This window comes from Dama dama, chromosome 15, assembly GCF_033118175.1.
Source record: "Dama dama isolate Ldn47 chromosome 15, ASM3311817v1, whole genome shotgun sequence".
Classification (NCBI taxonomy): domain Eukaryota; kingdom Metazoa; phylum Chordata; class Mammalia; order Artiodactyla; family Cervidae; genus Dama; species Dama dama.
The window spans coordinates 65,583,179-65,604,413 of record NC_083695.1 but is presented as its reverse complement, the minus strand read 5'-3'; the positions used below and the strand labels follow the sequence as shown (position 1 = coordinate 65,604,413).

The window sequence follows — 21,235 nt, the reverse complement described above, 5'->3', positions numbered from 1 at the left end:
TGTACAAGGACCTGGGTAAGCCCTTCCCAATTCAACCCACTTCTCACTGTGTTGCCCAGTTAATCGCCCTTAAAGCTGCCTTTGCATTAATAATAACATTAGCCTTTATTTAGGGAGGACTAACCAGGCGCCGGGTACTGGACTAAGCTCTTTATGTGCGTGCTTGCTAAGTCACTTCAATCGTGTCGGACTCTATGCGCCCCTATGGTCTTTAGCACGCTAGGCTCCTCTGTTTATGGGATTCTCCAGGCAAGAATACTGGAGTGCCTTGCTGTTTCCTTCTGCAGAGGATCTTCCCAACCCAGGGATTGAACCTGTATCTCCTGCATTACTGCTGCTGCTGCTGCTGCTCAGTCTCTTCAGTCGTATCTGACTGTGAGACCCCATAGACGGCAGCCCACCAGGCTCCTCTGTCCCTGGGATTCTCCAGGCAAGAATATTGGAGTGGGTTGCCATTTCCTTCTCCAATGCTTGCATGCATGCTAAGTCACTGCAGTCGTGTCTGACTCTGTGCGACCCTATGGACAGCAGCCACCAGGCTCCTCCATCAACAAAATTCTCTAGGCAAGAATACTGGAGTGGATTGCCATTTCCTTCTCCACTCCTGCATTACGGGAGGATTCTTTACCACTGAGGCATCAGGGAGGCCCAATCTTATCTAGTTCTCTTCCAACAACCCAATTATTAGGGTTATTGCCATTTCATAGATGAGGAATCTGAGATTTGTCAAGGAACTTCAGTGTCTCTCAGCTAGTACGCAACTGTGAGCTGGAATTTTAACCTCATGGGTCATCTGATCCTGCCCACCCCCCAGCTATACCATCACCTCCTTAGTCTGTATTCATTGGTTTCATCCCCTGCTACTCCCCTTCCTGGGCCTCTTCACTTCAGCAGACTGAACTCCTCCACTGTTACCTTCAAGTACCCCTTGCATTCTGATCTTACATTGCTTGTTCTGTGAGCTCAGGGAGGAATGCCTTTCTCCCACTTGTGCTTGGGTCCAAATCCAACCCATTCATCTAAGTGAAAAGTGAAAGTGTTCATTATTCAGTCAGTGTTCGACTCTTCCTCATCCTGTGCATGGTAGCCCTCCAGGCTCCTCTTGTCCATGGAATTCTCCAGGCAAGATTACTGGAGTGGGTAGCTGTTCACTTCTCCAGGGGAATCTTCCAAACCAAGGGACAGAACCTTCGTCTCCTGCATTGGCAGATGGATTATTTACCGTCTGAGCCATCAGAGAACCCCATTCATCTAAGCAGGAGTCAGATGCTGCACTCCTTCCCTGATTGCCACAGTCGGAAGTAATCACTTCCCCCTCCAAACAGCCAGGAGGAAGTAATCACTTCCCCCTCCAAACAGCCAGGAGGTAGACAGATCCAAATGCCCCGCTGACCACTAAGCCGTATTTAGAAATCTCTCTGCTCCTGCTTCTTAGAGGAATGGGCCAGGCTTTTCTGCTGGACACTGCTTGTCCTTCTTTAGAATGAGGCTAGGAAAAGCAGCGAAAAGAATATTGTTTATTCAGTAACTTTACCTGAAATTCTACCATCAGTAATTTACTCCAAAGGTAGATTTCAGTTTCTTTACAATCCCTCCTCCTTGGGTCTGCCTGGACCACTGGCCTGAAGCTGACTGTAGCTAGTAGTTTTATTGGTTTTCTCTCTTGGCACCTATGAAATTGAGGGGTATCATTTCAGAACTCCTAGACATTATGTAAGGAAAACATTGGAGGATACAAAAAGGCTCTAAAGATCAAAAAAGATCAAAAGCAATCGAAGACTTCCCCTGGTCAACTGGATTCTGCTTTGGGAGCCTGATTCTCATTTTTCATAATCAAGTTCTCCAGGTTCCTTCTTTCCCTTCACCAGCATTCTGAGTCTTCACTTTTTGCCTCAAATTCTGGTGCCATTGATGTTTTCCCCTGGATAGATGATAAATGGAAGAGACTAAAGGAGAAAATAAAGTAGAAAAAGAGGTTTATTAATACCTTGTATGTGCATGCTAAGTCACCTCAGTCATGTCCGACTCTTTGCAACCCGATGGACCATAGCCCACCAGGCTCCTCTGTCCATGGAATTTCCCAGGCAAGAATACTGGAGTGGGTTGCCATGTCCTCCAGGGGATCTTCCCGATCCAGGGATTTAACCCACATCTCTTAGGTCTCCTACATTGGCAGGTGGGTTCTTTACCCCTAGCGCCACCTAGGAAGCCCAATTAACATGACATTTTTCAAAGGTTAGCTTTGCATCTGTAAGCAAAGGTGTATGTGACCCACATAATTGAACCTCACTGTGGCTCTTGGGCTTCCCTGGTAGATCAGCTGGTAAAGAATTTGCCGGCAATGCAGGAGGCCCAATTTGATTCCTAGGTAGGGAAGATCCTCTCGAGAAGGGATAGGCTACCCACTCCAGTACTCTTGGGCTTTCCTGGTGGCTCAGATGGTAAAGAATCCACCTGCAGTGCAGGAGACCTGGGTTCAACCCCTGGAGAATCCCCATGGACAGAGGAGCCTGGCGGGCTGCAGTCCATAGGATCACAAAGAGTGGGACACAGCTCAGTGTCTAAGCACACAGGCCCATGGCCCTTGGAGAAATGTTAGGTAGAACTATTAATAGCTAGAAAAATAGAAGCTAAGAGAAAGGAATGGCTAAGCACAGCTTTCTCCACCAGATGGCGCGCTCACCCACTCTTTCACAGACGTTTCGGAAGCCTTTCTAAAATTGGGGTTTCCGGCGGTGGTCTCTATGCCACCATTTCTACATATACCAGACCTTCTCATGCTGTTAGCTGCGTTCGTTATCTCTTGTTGTGTCACAAATTATTTCTAAACTTAGTGGCTTAAAACAATAATAAATATATATTATTTGGCTTTGGGGTGGTTTTGGTCTGGAAATTACCAGCATGTTGGTGAGTGGTTTTGGCTGAGGGGCTTTGTGAGGTTCTAGTCAGATGTTGGCCAGGGCTGCTGCTACCTGATGGCACTGCAGGACTGGCTTCTTCACTGGGTGCTGACAGGCTGGCAGGGGGTTTCAGTTCCTCTTCACCTGGGACTCTACAGAAGGCATGACATGTCCTCACGACATGACAGCTGACTTCCCCCAGAGCAGAAGATCGAAGAGGGAGCAAGGCAGGAAACCACAAGGTCTCCTATGCCATATCCTCAGAAGTCACACACTGTCACTTTCACAGCCTCCCATTGGCTTTGCAGGTCAGAACTAGTCAATGTCCAATGCCTAATGGGAGGAGTATATGAAAGCATAACCACCAGGAAGGGAGAATAATTGGGGCCATCCCCGCTGCCTTCTTGGAGGCTGGCTACTATGTGCTGCTCCTTTGGCTTCAGTTACACTCCCTTCCACCTCAACTCCTCAGGCTCACCTTTTAACATCCAGCTTGAATATCAGGTTCCTTGTAGAGACTTGCCCGTATCATTTCTCACTTCCTCCTCTGTGTTTGCACAGACTCTTTCATCTCTATAGAGCCTTATCATCTTACATTTCTTTTTTCTCTTTTTTTTGGCCACACGGCTTGTAGGAACTTCTTTCCCCAACCAGGGATTAAACCCAAGCCCCTGCAGTGGAAAGGCAGAGTCTTAAGCACAAGACAGCCTGTAGGAAGTCCTTCAGCTTGCATTTCAATACTTATCTTGAACATGACTATCTCCCTCATTGTGCCCTGAGATCCTGAGAGCAAGGGAGACTATGACTTAACATCTTGCCACTCCCAGTTTCTGCCAAGTATGGAGCAGAGCCTTGGCGTAATAAGTACTCAACAAATGCTTGTTTTAAAATAAATGAGTAAAACAGAAAACAACAAGTGTTCATGAGGATGTGGAGAAAACAGAACACTTGTGTGCTGTTGGCGGGAATGTAAATGGTGCAGACTGTATCGAAAACAATTTATGGCAGTTCCTAAAAAATTAAGCATAGAATCTCCATATGATCCAACAATGCCACTTTTGTGTATATACACAGGAGAGGTGGAAGCGGGGTCTCAAAGAGGTATGTGTACACCCATGTTCATAACAGTTTTAATCACAAAACCTAAAATGTGGAAGCAACCCAAATGTCCATTAAGGGATGAATAGATAAACAAAATGCATTATATATGTATACAATGGACTATTTTTCTTTAAAAAGTTAGGAAATTCTGACACATGCTACAATTAATGGACCTTGAAGATATTAATGCTGAGTGAAATAAGCCAGTCTCAAAAAGACAAACACTGTATGATTACACTTACACAGGTACCTAGAGCAGTCAAATTTAGAAAGACAGAAGGTATTGAATAGTCGTTTTCAGAGGCTGGAGGAAGGAGGAATAAGGATTTATTATTTAATGAGCATGGACTTTCAGTTTTGAAAGATAAGAGTTCTGGAGATGGTTGCCCAATAGTATGCACATATTTAAAACCGGTGAACTGTACATTTAAAAAGTGATCAAGATTCACCACAATTTTTAAAAAATTAAAGAATGATAAAGTGTGACATACCTATTCAGTGGACTATTATTTATATTTATCATAAAAAGTAACAAAATATTGATACGTGCTACAACATAGATGAACCTTGAAAATGTTATGCTATGTACACACAAAAGATCACATATTCTTTAATTCCATTTATATGAAATGTCTAGAATAGGAGAATGCGTAGAGACAGGAAGTAGATTGATTAGAGGTTACCAGTGACTGGGTGGAAGAAGGAACTGGGTGGAAGGAATTGGTGGAGGGAGGAATTGGTACAGTGTTTCTTTTTGGGGTGATGGAAATGTTTTGAAACTGGGTAGTGGTAACAGTTGCACAACTTAGTGAGGATACTAAAACCACTGAATTGTACACTCTAATATGGACAATTTCTTTGTGAAATTTTATCTTAAAGGAACTGTGTCAATTTTTTAAATAAACAAAGGAAAGAAATATTTGACTGGTATGTATTTTTAGATTCTCTTTACTAATTGGATTATATCTAGTATTTAAACTTATTATTTGGGTATATTTTTGGATTAATAGCTCACTGCCATTACTCTGAAAAGTGTTCAATAAATATATCTTTATGTTCTCGTACCTGGGAAAGAAGTCCTCATGAGTAATGAGTTTTCCAGCTGTGACACAGTGAGTTGTCGGACAAACACAGCAAGGAAATGAATGTCTGCTGTTACACTCTTACTCAACAGCTCTTGGCAGCCATGAAAACAACCATTCATCAAACACGGGCACAAAAAAGTCTCACAGAGCAAGGCAGTGAAACCCTCAGCAATAAAACCTGTGGACTGTCCACCCAAAAGTCCCTTTCCCTCTTCCAGGGTATAGAGTTGGAGCTGAGCAGCTGATGCCTCAAAAGGAACTACATTTCCAACCCCCTTACATATAGATTAGGTCACGTGACTCCCCAAAAGAAGAGTGTAGTGATAAATGCCACTTCTAGTAAATTCAGAAATCTCCCAAATGCCAGCTCAATGCAGAAGTGATGGCTGGACCACAAAGTGGGAGGAGCCTTATGCTTGAATCCTCGCGTGGTGGAAACCTCCCACTGGCCTGAAATATCCACAATGGACAGCTAGGTGAGGAAGAAATAGAATTATATGTGAACAGTAAATAGACTTTTATTATAGTTTAGACACTGAAATGTTGAGGTGTGTTTGTTACAGCAACTTAAAACCAGTACTCATTCATTCCACCAAATGACCACTTATTATGTGCCTTTCATGGGAATATAGAGAAGAATAGCCTAGAGTTCTTCCCTCAAAAAGTTCTCATTTTATCAGTAAATTGGAGAATTAGATGAGAGAATTAGTGGGAGAGACTTAAATTAAAATGCCACCAATGGAAGAGCAGTAGATAACCCACAAAAAAACCTGCAAAGACCAGTTACCATTAAGACTTTGAGAAAATTAACCAAGAACTTCCTCAACGGGATTTCTCTGGTTTCCTAGTGATTAGAATTCCAGGCTTTCAATCCCTGGTTGGGGAACTGAGATCCTGCAAGCCATGCACCTCAGTCAAAAATAAACAACAAAAAACCCCCAAAGCTTTCTAAAAGGCATCAGGTTCAGGTTAATTTGTAGACAATTTTATTAAACCCATCAGTAAAATTATATAAACTATTCTGAAAAACAACAAGACAGAAAACTTTCCAATTTATTCTGAATCTAGAATGACCATCCCTGATACAAATGTCAGGCAAGAGCACATACACACAAATAGACAAATTACACCTGGAACATGACCAATAAAAATAACAACAGCGACAAAAATACACCTACCACACAGCTGAGCCGTTCCACTGCTAGGAATCTACCAAAGACAAATGAAAGCATATGTCCACACAAATATTTGCGCATGAATGTTCACAATAGCTTTATCTGTAATAACCAAAAACTCGAAACAACGTAAATATCCATCAACAGGTGAATGGATAAGCAAATTATAGTATATCCATACAATGGAATAATACTCACTGGTAGCTAAAAATAAATGAACTATTACTACAACAGTAACATGAATGAATCTCAAAATGATGGAGTATAAGAGGTCAGACTGCCCCCTCCACCAGGAAAGAAAAAGCGCATATTGTACACTCCACTTAAATAAACTAATCTACCGTCACAGGACACAGATCAGTAGTTGCGTGGGGTGGGGAGATGGGAAAGAGAAAAAGATATTACAAGGGGACACAAAAAAGCTTTAGGGCACTATGGATATGTTCATAGCCTTAATTGTGAAGGCTTCACAAGAATACACATGTCAAAACTCCCCAAAATGTACATTAAAACCATGTACAGTTTAATGTACAAGTATACCCTAATAAATCTGTGTGCATATGTGTGTGTGTGTGTGTGTGTGTATGTGTGTGTGTGTGTGTGTGTGTGTGTGTGCTAAGTCACTTCAGTCATGTCCCACGCTTTTGTGACTACATGGATTGTAGCCTGCCTGGCTCCTCTGTCCATGGAATTCTCCAGGTAAGAATACTGGAGTGGGTTGCCATGCCCTTCTTCAGGGGATCTTTCCCACCCAGGGATCAAACTCGCATCTCATGTCTCCCACACTGGCAGGTGGATTCTTTACCACTAGCACCACCTGGGAAACCATATATATATACATATAGGCAACCACTTTACCTCTCTGAGCCTCATCTACAAAATGTGGTTATTTTCTATGCTATCTTTTCATATGAAGATGATATAAATAATGTAAAAACGTCTTTGCTAACTGTGAACACAAGTGATTGGGACATGTGTCGTCTTTATTACTATTAATGCCATTATCAGTAACAATATCATCATTTTTATTATCACTATCACAGTCACTACAAAAAAAGACCCCATCACCTCAGTCTTCTGGCCCACTATCTTAAAATCACTGATGGAGTTCATCAGTTTAACTTAAAAGGAAAAACAAGCTCAGCAAGTTCACTAGTTCCTAGGGATGGCTGGGAGGAGATACAAACAAGCTGAAAAATACAACAGAGGTTACCAGGACGTGAGGAAATGTTGTGAAATGTCCAGGTACACAACAGCTAGGGAAGTCAAGCAAGTAACTGTTGCTGGAAATGCCCCGTGTTCCTGGACTAATTTTGACTTGAATGCAGTCATCGAAGATTCTGCACACACGTAACGAGGAGAATGTCTGTGGATGTCCCACTACTGATACCTGAAAACTCATGGTCAGTTTGTCTCTCCAGATGGACTGGAACCCCAGAAAACAAGATGAAAACAGTGAGTCCTTTCAGGCTGAGGAGTCAGAACTGCTTGTAGCACAGAGGTTCAGCCAGGAGACTGCCAAAAGGATTCAAAAGGAGAGCAAGAAAGATCTCAGATTCCATAGGAAAGAGGCAGTCCTGACCTTCAGGAAAGTAGCAATAATTTTTTAACACTTCAGTGCCATCTTTTCAAGAAAACTTAAATCTGGACACAGGGAAAAACAGGTAGAGGATTCAATCTATGGCTGGTGAGATTGTGAATTCCAACCCAGAATACAGGACAAGATTGTAAAAGATGGAGTTCAGTATCCAAAAGTTCAGGGTCGGGTCAGATGATCAGACCTATGGCACAAGGTTTTAAGAGGGAGAAGGGCTGGGTGGAGGAGCAGTTTTATAAATGCTTCTGACATCTGTCTGGCAGACAGGACTGTCTCCAGGGCCTTAGGAGAGTGACCTCAGCCCAGTGAGCTGATCAAACCTGAAGGCCATTATCCAACTTCATTTTAAAGCAGGAAGAGAGAAGCTGAGATAATTCAGGTCTGTAATAATATAGCTTTCCTTCCTGCCTTAGCTTAAGATAGAACTATTACAAAAGCTAATGCTGCTCTGGGTGAAGTCTTTGGATGGCCAGGAGAAACAGTCTGCTGGGAAATCCTCTGAAACAGCAGAGCATGGTAGCTTAGATCTGAGTTTGCATCTTGTTTCTGTTACTTAGTCAAGTGCCTTGGGGAAATCAGTTTACCCTTCTGAGCTTGTCTCCATGTCTGTTAAATGGGAGCTTTTAATACCACATGGACTAGTGAGAATGGTAAGCATTTTACATGAGGCATCCAACATGTTCTTGAAAAGTGAAAGTGAAAGGCACTCAGACCTGTCCGACTCGTTGTGACCCCATGGACTATTCCATGGAATTCTCCAGGTCAGAATACTGGAGTGGGTAGCCTTTCCCTTCTCCGGGGGATCTTCCCAACCCAGGGATCGAACCCAGGACACCCACATTGCATGCAGATTCTTTACCAGCTGAGTCGCAAGGGCTGCCCAAGAATACTGGAGTGGGAAGCCTATCCCTTCTCCAGCATGTTCTTGGCTCATTGCAAACACTTGGTAAAATTAGTTCACTTTCTTTCCCCTTCTCATCTTTCTCAGAAGTGCTCTACCTGGGGCATCAGAGAACCCCCTTCTGGACTCCTGGAGATGGCAGCAAGAACAGCCTGCACACCCATCCCTCCCCTCTGCCCCACCATGCTGGCATCAAGGGGCAGAGGGACTGCCTCTGGGAGCTGGACCTCACCACAGTGCTGGGGAAGGAAATCACAGTCTTGGTGCCTACAAGATCCCAAATAGCCCCGAGTTCAAAAAGAACTGGGGTCATGGAACAGGGAGGGCAAGAGGGTTTACTGGAATTTCCACAGGCGGATGAGGTTGGTGTGGAGGCCCACACCGTCCTGCGGGCTGTTCCCAGAGTGCTCCCCTGAGGTTCTGGCCACCTCCCCAGCACACCTCCCCTTTGCCATGTAGGGTCCAGAGAGGGTCAGGCCCTGCTCACCTCTCTTCAGCTGCCCCTACTCACCCTAGCCCCTGGTGCTCCCCTCCCCAAGTCTGGCCGTGAAGTGGGATACAGCCACCCCTCCGCTGTCTCCCCTCCTTGCTACTCGTGGCACTCTGGGCAAAGGAACACAGAGCTGGGCAAGTCACGTCCCTCCCAAGTTTCTAATTTTTCATCAGTTTGAAAAAAAACAAAAGGACCAGTTTTTACTATGATATCCATGGAAAGCAGCCTAGGCGGTAACAGAGTTAGCCAAATTAGATGCTACACTTGATCTTAGACAAAAGGCTGAGAAGCAATAGCCAATATTAGAATGTTACAAAGGCTCCTGAAAGCCCCCAAAATTCTTGCAGTTTCTGACTATTTATATAGACATTTTAAAAGGGCTAGGGCTTCTCAGGCAGCACTAGTGGTAAAGAACCCGCCTGCCAATGGAGTTGTGAGAGACACGGGTTCAATCTCTGGGTTGGGAAGATCCCCTGAAGGAGGGCAGGGCAAGCCACTCCTGTGTTCTTGCCTGGAGAATCCCATGGACAGAGGAGCCTGGTGGGATACAGTCCATGGGGTCAGAAAGAGTCAGACATGACCGAAGTGACTTAGCACATGCACAGAGCTATATTACTATATTTATAGAATGTGTTGAAAGCGTTAGAACTTTTTTATTGTTTAATTTTTAAAGCAAGCTGTGGAAGAGTCTAAATGTGTGTGTGTGTGTGAGTAAGCATCCATATGTTTGATTAGTTATAAAAATTAAGGAAGAAGGTTTAATAGTGAACTGTAGCTTATCTCTCAGATATGAGATTAGGATGATCGAATGACTTCATTTACTTTGTATACTTAAAAAAATAGGTATATATTATTATTTTATTCTACAAATAGCAATTGTAACAAACAAAAACAATAAAAATACAAATACTGCTAACAAGACTTTTCTCTCATATCCCTGCTCTTTCCTTTTATGTCTGGAAATAAATTTTTTATTTTTTTTTTTTGAAAGAAATTCTTAATTCTTCCTCACCACTGGCCATCCCACTCCCTATCCCTAGAAAAGTTGGAAAAATAATAGAAATGAACAGATCCCTCAGATTCCCCAGACCCAAACAGGCTCAATTAAGTTTCCAAGGAGCAGTGTCTTATTTAAAAGTGCCCCTGGCATTAAACAGGAAATATCAGATTAGGCCATTCCTGCACACCTTTTCTCCACAAGCGAAAACCAAACTCCCCCTCAACCTCAGAGCCTGCCAGAGGCCCACGGGGCTTAGTAACTGGCTGCCTGCAGAGGGTAGATGTTTTACACATCTACCTTCCAGGCTCAGTCTTGCCATTTGCCAGCTGTGTGGCCATAGATCGGAGAAGGCAATGGCAACCAACTCCAGTACCTTTGCCTGGAAAATCCCATGGACGGAGGAGCCTGGTGGGCTGCTGTCTGTGGGGTTGCACAGAGTTGGACACGACTGAAGTGACTTAGCAGCAGCAGCAGCAGCAGTGGCCATAGATAAGGCCCTTCTCTCTGGGACTCTATTGCTTCTATTGAACAGGCAGTGCCAACCTCTAGACTGGTGACAAGATCAAGTAAGGTAATGCAAGTAAAAGCACATTTTCAATTGCAAATGCTCCACCAAGCTAAAGTAGAACAGGGGCTTACCTGCCTTTGCATACAGGCCACTTTTTATTTTCGTGATATTCATGAACAGACACAGAGGGAAGAGGGGAGAAAAGGAAGATCCTGGGCAACCAGCAGCATTTTCCTCCACCTGGAAATCCAAACCATGGAGAGGAGGGGGAAAGAGAGAGAGAATCAGAGAGAGTCAGATTGTGCTGCATATTGAGGTGGGTGCTTCGGAAGAGAGTGCGTGTGGAAGCACACACAGTATCCAATCTCTGCCTGGAGCTGTTCTAGGTGGTTCTGCCAATAGAACTCTATGTCCAGGCAAGAGACTTCAAGCCCAGGGCACAGGAGGAAGGCGCCAACAAGGAAGTCTGTTAACTAGCCTCCAGCCCTTTCCAGGGCACCTCAGTCGGCAGGCTGTGGCTGGAAGGCAGAGGCTGGGGACCGGATCGGGTGTGTCCAGGAGGCAACACCAGACCAGGCATAGTGGCCTGCAGGAAACGCCCAGAGCCTGGGCTCTAGGAGACCTCACTGTGGCCCCAGTCAGCTCTGTGATGTTAGGCAAGTTGCCACTCCACCTGGAGTTCATTTCCCCCTTCCGTAAAATGATGGGTTTGCACCAGAACAGGGTCCTCTGGCTCCGTCACCATAGTCATTCCGTGCCTGTCCATCAGGCAGTGGAGCTTCCCAAACAGAGGGCCCATTGAGAGCCAGGGCAGGAGCTTCTGGAATTCCCTCAAGCCTCAATCAGGGACAGACATAGACTGTTTTATTCCTCTGATTCCTGTGTCCTGCCTTAACTGGAAACCTATGACCTCATTTTTCTTTCCCTCCCAGAAAGAAGGGGAGGCCAGGAAAGCAGAAAGGAGACAGACTAGTGTGGCAAAATGTGATGATGGAGGGAGGTCCAGGGACCTGGCACAGAATGGGCAGGAGAGAAGACACATACACTCAGATCAGACAAACCAAAGTTTATTCAGAAAAGCGTATCGGTCATCACCACTAAACTACTGAATGAGGCACTTGAGTCCCCTCTCCCTACCCTTCCTCACCCACCCTCTCTTTTGGCCTTCGCAGAACACTGGAGAAATCCTCTCCTGGGCCTGTAAGTGGTCCCAGACTTTTGGGCTGGGGGCAGCCCACAGCAAACTCAGGTTGGATAGAGTCCTGTAGTCCAAAGAGGGAGGCCAAAGAGGCTGCCTCCAGAACTCAAAGTTCCAGGCCAACTTCAGATGGCCTTGCCCACAGCCCGGGTCTTGGAAGGGAGCAGAAGATGGTGTGGGGCCGTCTTCAGGTCCTTCCCACATCTGGAGAAGCAGTGGGAGGCCAAGCAGGAAGGCACAGCTAGCAGAGCCAGTGAGCTCTGGAATGTTTCAGGCACGTGTGGCTGGAAAAGGTACCATGAAGGCCAGGGAGACGTCTGCTCCTGAGTAAGGTCACCTGATCACAGACAGAGCACCATGGGCTTGGGGCTAAGAAGAGGTCCTCAGTGGGCCGGATCTGAGCTGCAGATGCAGCTTCTGTGATGATCTAAAACAGAGAAAAGGAGCACATGCTGGAGCTTAAAAGCCATTGTTTAGGGTTCAGGGGTGCATGGCTCAGTTCTAGGTGTCTGGAAGCTTGTGCCCAAGTCATAGACACAAGCAGAAGGGGGATTTCTCTATGTCAAGGCAAAAGGAACCTTCACCATCTTGGCTCTTCCACTGAATACATCATACCCCAGGAAAGGGAGCTGCTGAGCAAAGACTGTTCCCTCTTCCCTCCTCCCTCCATGGCCAGTGAAGACACTGAAACCTGCTGGCCCAGGGAAGTGGGCCCTAGGAGACGTCGGCATGACCAGCTCTGGAAGTCTCCATGGCCTCAGCAACATGGAAACTCACGACAGAAGAGACAAAGTCGCTGGGCTTCCAGACACCCCCAGCACTCCAGCAGAGCCCATCCTCAGGCCCTGGATGGCACCAGTGGTGGGAGCTGAGGAAATGGGGGGTGGGGGGGGTGGCGGTGGTACACTGCCTGGAGCCTGGCAGCAGGACCCCAGCCTAACTGAGATGCTGAAGGGCTCAGGATTTCCCAGAGGACAGAAAACAACAGCAAAAACAATAGCAGGAACAACCACAATTGTAATGGGTGTAGAGTTTTCGTTTCGCAAGATGAAAAAGTTCCAGAGATGGATGGTGCTGATGGTCATACAACAATGTGGAAGTATTTAACGCCATTGAACTGTACGCTTCAAAGATGGTTTCAACGATCAATCTTAACCACAATGTTAGAAATATTTTACCACAGTTACAAAAACTTTTTTTCTCAAGATAACCATGGGGAATTCCCTGGCAGTCCATGGCTAGGACTCAGCGCTTTCACTGCCAAGGGCACAGCACAGGTTCGACCCCTGTTCAGGGAACAAAGACCCTGCAAGTCATGTGGCTTGGTCAAAATTTTTAAAAATAAGTAAATCAAAAATCAAGATAACCATGTTAACAGTATCTAACATGTATTGACACCCTATTGTAATATAGTACAGCCTGGTTCTGAAAAGGTCAGGCTGCCAGGGTTCAAATCTGAGCTTCACCACTCACCAGCTGGGAGACTCTACGTAAGTTACTTAACCTCTCTGAGATTCATAATCCTCATACAGAATATGGAAATAAGAATAGAACGCAGCTCAAGAGGGTTATTGAGAGAATGAAATAAATACACTGAATCCTTTGAGTAGTGCCAGGCACACAGTAGGGCTGGATAGATGCAAAGTGGTGACTCTGCAAAACTTACAAAAGCACTCCACATCCCCACTTAGATCTTCATCACTATGGACAGAGAAACCTAAAACATCTCCACCTAAGCTTTACAAACATGCGCCTCTATTCTAGTTTCTAATCCAGGGAGGGTCAAAACTTTTCCAAAGAGCTGACTTCTGAGGATTTAGCAAAAAAGTTGAATTGTTACAACTCTGGACATTGTGGTTATTATTGACACCCCTTCAACTTGCTCTCTGAATAAAAACCCTTTGGCTTTTAGAAAAGGAAGGGTCTCCGAGCTTTTTTATTCAAAGGTCTATGATCTCTCCAGAAAGCCAAGAAGCATCTTACCTTACAGCTGGCCAGCTGTTCATCCCAGATCCAGAGTGCTCTCTGTTTGGTGTGACCCACTGCTGTCAGTTGCTCATGGTCAATGTCAGCATCTCTCATGGGTGATATTTCTTTTGACTGGGAAACCGGGAAACCATCCGGATAACCTTGGCGTCATTTCCCCAAAAAAACGTAAAGTGAAAGTGAAAGTCACTCAGTAGTGTCCAACTCTTTGTGACCCCACGGACTATGGAATTCTCCAGGCCAGAATACTGGAGTGGGTGGCGTTTCCCTTCGTAAAGGAATGTTCAAGTTCACTGTCCCCCAGGCTACCATTGGCCTGGCAGAGGTGACTGACTATCTTATCTTTTACACAGGGAGTAGCGGGTTCTCTCTGCTGTAGAAATTCCCTGGGAAAGACAGGGAGTGCCGCACCTCTTCAAACAGATCACAGCCAATGGGCTGGGCCCCTTGCTGATAAGTGAGAGTCGGGACTACTTGGAACCTAAGGTGGGAAAAACTGATCCCAGTCCAGAGGCACTTAACACTGTAAATTACATTACTCAGGGGCCTCCTCAGTGCAGGACTTCTCAGAGCCTTTGATATGCTAACGAGCATTGTGAATCTTCCCAAAAAAGGGAGAAAGCACCTTTGACAAACCCCCTTGGCCTTGAAACCATCATTAACTAGCTCCAGAACCGGGATTCCTGGGAACATCCAAGGCTTTAAAGTAACCACTGCTAGACAACGCTTGACTTGGGGTGGGAAGATGGGGTTCTAATCTTTTCTGGCTGTTCCCAAGGGCATGATCTTAGTTTCCATCTTCAAAAAAGGGTGGGGCTCGCCTAACATTCCTTGACGGTGACGTGGTACCCCTAACGCAAAAAGATACAGGGAGGTGGGGACGGAACAGAGGCCGGTGAGAGTAAGGCTGAGAAGGTGAGGCCAGGGAAGCTAGTGGGCGGCAGGGCCTGACCTCCTTGAACCCCGACGACAAAGGCGGAACAGGCAGAAGGACAAAACCCACAGGCACTTCCTATCCATCTTCACCGTTGCAGATGGGCCGCACCCCAAGACTTCAAAGCACCAAGGGATGGCCCCAAAGGGCTGCGCAGGATACCCGCGCAATCCCAGACTAAAACCACACCCGTCCCTCAAGTTGAGACCAGCGGTGGCCGGTCCCCGGCTCCGCCCGCGGCGGCGTGCCTGCCTTTTTCAGCACTCGGGGCTGTAAGGAGGGCCAGGGCAAGGGGGCGCTCTGCCCAAAGCGGGGCGGGAGGGAGCGGGCAGCGGCGCCGCCAGTATACAGATTTCACTTTGGGAGCCTCGCCCAGATCTACGCGGCGCCCGTCCACGTCTTGCTCTCGGCCGGGAAAGGGAAGAGGAACCTCGAGGCTTCGCGTCAGGGCGGCCGCTCTGCGAGTGTGCGTCCGCCCCCTCGGATGTAGCCCATGGGGTCCCAGGAGACCGCGCAGCTGTCCCGGCTCTGGGCCGCGGCGATGCCTTGAGGGCGGGAACTGCGATCGGGGCTCCGGAGTACGGGAGGCGGCGGGAACGCGGGGCGAAGGGAGGGTGCCGGGGCGCCCGGGAGCGGGGCGGCGGCAGCTGGAAGGACGGGTGCCCAGCCCCGCGGCGGGGCGGCCTCACGCCACCTCCCGCTCGCCTTGGCAGTGGCGGCAGCCTCCGTAGAGTGCCGAGAGCAGGTAGAGGCCGAGGCAGAGGCCGCCGCAGACCGCTGCCGCCAGGAAGGCGTGGTAGGCGCAGGACATCTGGTAATCCTTGAGGTTGCAGTAGCTGTGGCTCTGCGTCTGCCCGATCATGATGCCCATCGCTGCGCCGTAGAGCGCGGCCGCCAGCAGGTCGTGCGCCACGTTGACCGCCAGCCAGCGCGAGCCCAGCACCGGCACCAGCTCCTGCTTGCCCAGCAGCGTGAGAAAGTAGAGGGCCAGGGTCAGCAGCCAGAAGAGCACGGACACGAAGAGCGCGAAGTGCACGGGGCCCTGGTACCGGCTGGTGGCGATGGTGATCCAGAAGGCGGCGCCCGCCAGCAGCTGCAGCAGCCGCAGCACGCCCAGCGGGCCGCGCAGAAAGGCCCGCTGCAGGCTCACCGCGCCGCGGGCCGCGCGCGCCTGGGGCGGTGGCTGGCGCGGGGGCGGCGGGAGCATGGCCCCCGGGCGCGGCGGCGGCGGCGGCGGGGCCCCGAGCAGCGGAATGGCGACGTCTGGCTCGCGGGGATGGCCCGGCGGACGTGCCCCTGAGCCCGCTGCGGCCTCCTCGCTCCTCTCCGAGTCCTCCTCTCTTCCTCTCCCCTTCTCCCCACCCTTCCTCCCCGCAGCCCTCTCTTTCTCCCTTTCTCTCCACCCCTCCTGCCCGCCCTCTCTCTTCCCCCCACTTCGTCTCCACCCCCACGCGCTCCTCCCGGCTTCCTGCCCTCTCTCTGTTTGGGCCTCGTCCACCAGTCGCCAAACTCCCAACTCGGATTCCTTTCTCCTCGGGGCAGGGCGGAGCGCACTCGCAGCCCCAGCAGGACGCAAGTCTTCCTTTCCGTCCGATTGGGAAAAGTTTATACCACATCTGCCCGCCCTGCCTCTCTGCCTCCCTGGCTCCGGTCCAGCCTCGGAGCGGAGAGCTGTCTTCTGGAGCTGGAGCGTCCCCCCTCCTCGCTCCCGCCCCCAGCCTTAGGCTGGGCCCTTTTCTTTCTCCTTTCTCCTTTCTCCTGTCCTGCAGCCCGCTGGGGCCTCCCGGCCCTTCCTTGGCGAGGGAGCAGAGCAGTGCTGGGCTTAAGCTGCCGCCTATTCTCACCTGGACATCCTGAGTATCATACCCTGCCAGTGCCCACCTCAAACTTATTCTTTCTAAAGCTGGGCTCGGACTTGGACTCAGCCATCCCAGTCCTTCTGTCATTGAAAGGGACTATCACCCACTCCAGGCCCCCACTTTGCTTCTCACTCCACAAAGCAAAGTCCAGTTAGTCCAGTCTCTTTTCCAGCCTTCTTTGCCATCAATCGTATTAAAAGTAGACTTCCCAGCATGACCAAGACACAAACCCAGCTCTGAGAGATAGCAAAGCCCAACAATGCTTTACATTATCGCTATTACGGTGCTTTGCAGGAATTCTCATTTATGGAGTCTCATTTGACATCCCCCGGGATACATACAAGGGTTTCCCAGGTGGCTCTGGTAGTAAAGAACCCACCTGCCAATGCAGAAGACATAAGAGACGTGGGTTAGATCCCTAGGTCAGGAAGATCCTCTGGAAGAGGGCATGGCAACCCACTCCAGTATGCTTGCCTGGAGAATCCCATGGACAGAGGAGCCTGGTGGGTTACAGTCCTTAGGGTCACAAAGAGTCAGACACAACTGAAGCAACTTAGCACTCATGCACATAAGATATATACAATTATTTTTCTCATCTTGCTGAGGAGAAAAAGGAAGCCTAGAGGGGTTAAGACTACGAAGCTGGTAATTACTGCTGGTCTTTCTTCCCTCCTCGTCTGAACTAACCTTCATGCATTGTGGCATCTTCCTAAAATACAGACCTGGTTGTGTATATACACTGCTTCCTGCTGACCACAGAATATAGGGTTCTATCTTTTCTATGGGCATGTTTCACAATCTGGCCCCAACAGACTCCCAATTTCCTGGTTTCCCTCTTCCTTTTCTTACCCATGCTCACATCCAGTATGCCAACCCCACCAAACTTCTTAAGTTTCCCGAATAGTCTCAGAATACCCTTCAATCCCGGGCTTCCCTGGTAGCTCAGCTGGTAAAGAATCCACGTGCAATGCAGGAGACCCCAGTTTAATTCCTGGGTCAGGAAAATCCCCTGGAGAAGGGACAAGCTACCCACTCCAGTATTCTTGGGCTTCCCTGGTGGCTCAGACGGTAAAGAATCCACCTGCAATGCAGGAGACCTGGGTTGGGAAGATCCCCTGGAGGAGAGCATGGCAACCCACTCTAGTATTCTTGCCTGGAGAATCCCCATGGACAGAGGAGCCTGGCGGGCTGCAGTCCATGGAGTCGCAAAGAGTGGGACATGGCTGAGTGACTAAGCAGCAGCAGCAGCCCCTCAATCCCAGACCCCGTTTGTCTGGCAAACTCCTACTTAACCTTCAATGCCCAGTTTAAATGTTCCTCCTTTGGTTTGTTGGCTCTTCTAGGCACCCCCTTGGAGGGTCCCTCTGCATAGTTCTAAGTCAGCTACATCTTACCCATCTTTGCCTGTGCCTGGCACATAGGAGATTCAGTAAATCTGTGGAGTGGATGACTGGGTGGCTGCAAACACAGCAGTGGAAGTAAGAAGACACCTGTTGTCCTGGGAAGTGTGCATGGATAAGACCTCCAGCTTATCCTACCCTGCAGAGCTTGTCCCTCATCTCAGTCATGGGATGAGATTGCTGGTCCCTGGCTCCCCTTGAGGGAGAAAAACTACATGGTTTTCAGGGAGCAAATGTCTCCCACTGCCAACTCAGTCCCATCTACAGGTAGCTGAGAAAACTCCGAATGTATATTTTAAATTAAAAAACGGTGGTGTATACCACTCACATTTTTGTAAGACAGTTTGGCATAGACCCTCAGGATGCAAGCCTGAGAGGCAGACTGCCTGGCTACTTCTCACTGCCTGGCCACTCCCTAGTGCTGGGACGTGGTGTGTGTGTATGTGTGTGATTTAACCTCTTTGTGCCTCAGTTTCCTCATCTGTGAAATCCTTTTATTCAGCAGATGGGTATTAGCACTTAGTAATGCTCGGCACTATTTGAGGGGTTAGGGATACATAATATATATGTGATTGTTATGAATTGAATGCTTACTATACACTAAGCATTACTGTGAGCACTTCATATTTATTGTGCTACCTAATCCTTATACCAACTCTTTAAATAACTGGCATTGGGACTTCTCTGGTGGTTCAGGAGCTAAAACTGCTAGCACCCAATGCAGGGGGCCCAGGTTCAATTCCCGGTCAGAGAATTAGATCCTTCACATCACAACTAAGAGTTAGCATGCCTCAACCACAGCTCCTACCTGCTGCAACAAAGGTCGAAGATCCCTCTGCCACATCTAAGACCCAATGCAGCCAAATAAACATATTTTATAAAATAACTGGTATTAACTGATTCACTGATGGGGCAACCAAAGCTTAGAGAGAGAAGGAAGAGGACCATGGTCACAGAACTAATGGGTGACAGTTTAAACAGCAGCCCAGGTGTGGCTGACCCCAGCCAGGTCAGTATGGGTCAAGCTGACCCACATTCAGTATGCTTTTATATAGTTTCTCACATTTAATTCTCAGCTACTCTCACCGGGACCCAGAAAGGTTACAGGACGTGCCCAAAGAAACACAGCTACTACATGTCAGTGTGGGGACTCAAACCTAGGCCTTCTAGTCCCAATTTTGGGTCTTTTCCCTCAACATCCCTGAGCAACCCTTGGAGAGACATCCTTCAGTGTCTCAGGGTGCCAGTCTTGAGTGGGGCTGGGACTAGAATGCGCAGCTGAACGCTGAATCTTTGTGCTGGACCGATGACAGAGAATTACGCCACACAAACTATCTCTGTAAGTGGGGGACCTAAGCCAACAAACATTTAGAGGCAGACAAGAGAATCCCTTCCCTCCTCTAAAAAAGGCATCTGGAGAGTTGGGGATGGGGCGCCACCTGGTGGACATAAACTTTGGGCTTCACAAGGCAAATCCTACTCCTTACAAGGAAACACCCTTGACAGCTTTGAGGAGGTATTTTTAGCCTCTGGAATGTTGAAAATATTCCAAAAGGCAGTCCATCAGACTTTGCAGAAGCATTACCATGCGCAAAGATCTGGATACCTCCAACTCAACAAATACGGTCTAAGCACCCAATGGATGCAAACAAGCTGGGTATGGAATACAGGAATGAAGAGGACCGAGGCCTGCCCTCCAAGTGTTTGCACTCTGTTGGTAGGAGAGGGACAATTGTGGACACAAAAAAAGAGGCGTAGACAAGAATTATAAGGAAAATACAAAAGGGAAAGTGTTGGTGATGGGAGGGCTAGAGAAAGATTCAAAAACAGTGTCATTGAGAATGGATGGGATTTTGACAGAGGTGGAGGGTAGGAGTCTTGGCGAGGCAGTTCCCCACCAGGCAGGTCCTGAGCTTCCCTGAGTGTTATCACCAGGCGTGTGTACCGAGAATGCAAGGCCATGGCCGCTGTTTCCCTCACCATTTCTCAGTGCTGTGTTTGCAGCCAGGAACTTGGAGGGATGAAGGAACATCTTCTCCCAGACACAGAGCAGACTTGTTCATTGCTTATGATAAAAGTGGCAAGGTAGGAGGGGACAGTGGTGGGTTTTCCAGGCTCAGTGCTCCCCAGCTATGACACAAACCTGTTGCGTGTGTGTAACATCCACCTGGGCCCCTCCGTGGTGCCCCTGTGAAACTTGAAAACCAGAGAAAGATGTGTAACAACAGGGCTAATGTTGCTTGCTGTGCCAACAGTGGTCAGTCCTTTGTCTCTGACCCAGGAATCCTGTGTCTTCTGCCAGAAACAACAGCAGATTAGCTTATTAGCTTATAAATTGGGTATATAAGTCCTGACAGGTGTTCCAGGCAGAAGGAGCACTGTGAGCCAAAGTAAGGCTAGATTGTTTAGGGAACAAGGAGTGACACGTGACAGTTGCTCTGAGCCCCGATGCAATGAGGTGACCTGTAACAAGAAGGACCACATAGCCCACCCTGACATCCTGGGACCAACTCTTACCGCTCACAGTCAGATTCTGTTTTGACTTCAGTCTCTGGGCTACTGTAAACACACCGCATATATAGACTCAACTCACACCTATTGTGTCCCAAGCCCTAAGCTGGCACTTGACCCAAATCAGCTAACAGCAGAGGCAAAAAGCATAGTAAGAAAGTAACTGGGTGCAGAGACCTAGAGAATCCTGCCTGAAATCTAGTTAAATTACTAGATAAACATTTCCTGAACACGTACGGTGTACTGGCATTATGCTACAAGAGCATGCCTGAGCTGGAAGAGACCTTAAAGAATATTTGCTCCAGGCTTCTCATTTTTTGGAGGGGGCAATTGAGACTCAGAGAGAGTGAGTGACTTGCCTTAGGTCACACAACTGGTTGATGATATGAGTACTAAATTTAGAACTTGGGTCTCCTGATTCACAATCCAGCCAGTCATGCCATTGGGATGGTACCTAAACAGGAAGTCCCCTACAGTTGCAGGACAGGGAGCTCTAATGAAGCTCTGTGAGCCAGGCCAGAACCTACATTCTCACCTGTGGGTCTCTAGGCTTGTTCTCCACATGGCTCCCACCAGCCTGTGGGAAC

The 21,235-nt window shown here is 48.0% G+C and overlaps 1 protein-coding gene across 1 annotated transcript; it reads right to left on the bottom strand.

Moving 5' to 3' along the window:
- Positions 1-11,811: 11,811 nt before the first annotated feature.
- MARVELD1 (MARVEL domain containing 1) lies at positions 11,812-16,233 on the bottom strand. Its single transcript, XM_061162321.1, has 2 exons — positions 13,942-16,233; positions 11,812-12,385 (listed from the first exon to the last, which is right to left on the bottom strand). The coding sequence occupies exon 1, from the start codon at positions 16,083-16,085 to the stop codon at positions 15,564-15,566; it is 522 nt and encodes a 173-aa protein (XP_061018304.1). The 5' UTR covers positions 16,086-16,233; the 3' UTR covers positions 11,812-12,385; positions 13,942-15,563.
- Between the last annotated feature and the right edge of the window lie 5,002 nt (positions 16,234-21,235).

Coding starts and splice junctions, on each gene's coding strand:
- MARVELD1 (XM_061162321.1), bottom strand. CDS start 16,085: ATGCTCCCGCCGCCCCCGCGCCAGCCACCGCCCCAGGCGCGCGCGGCC.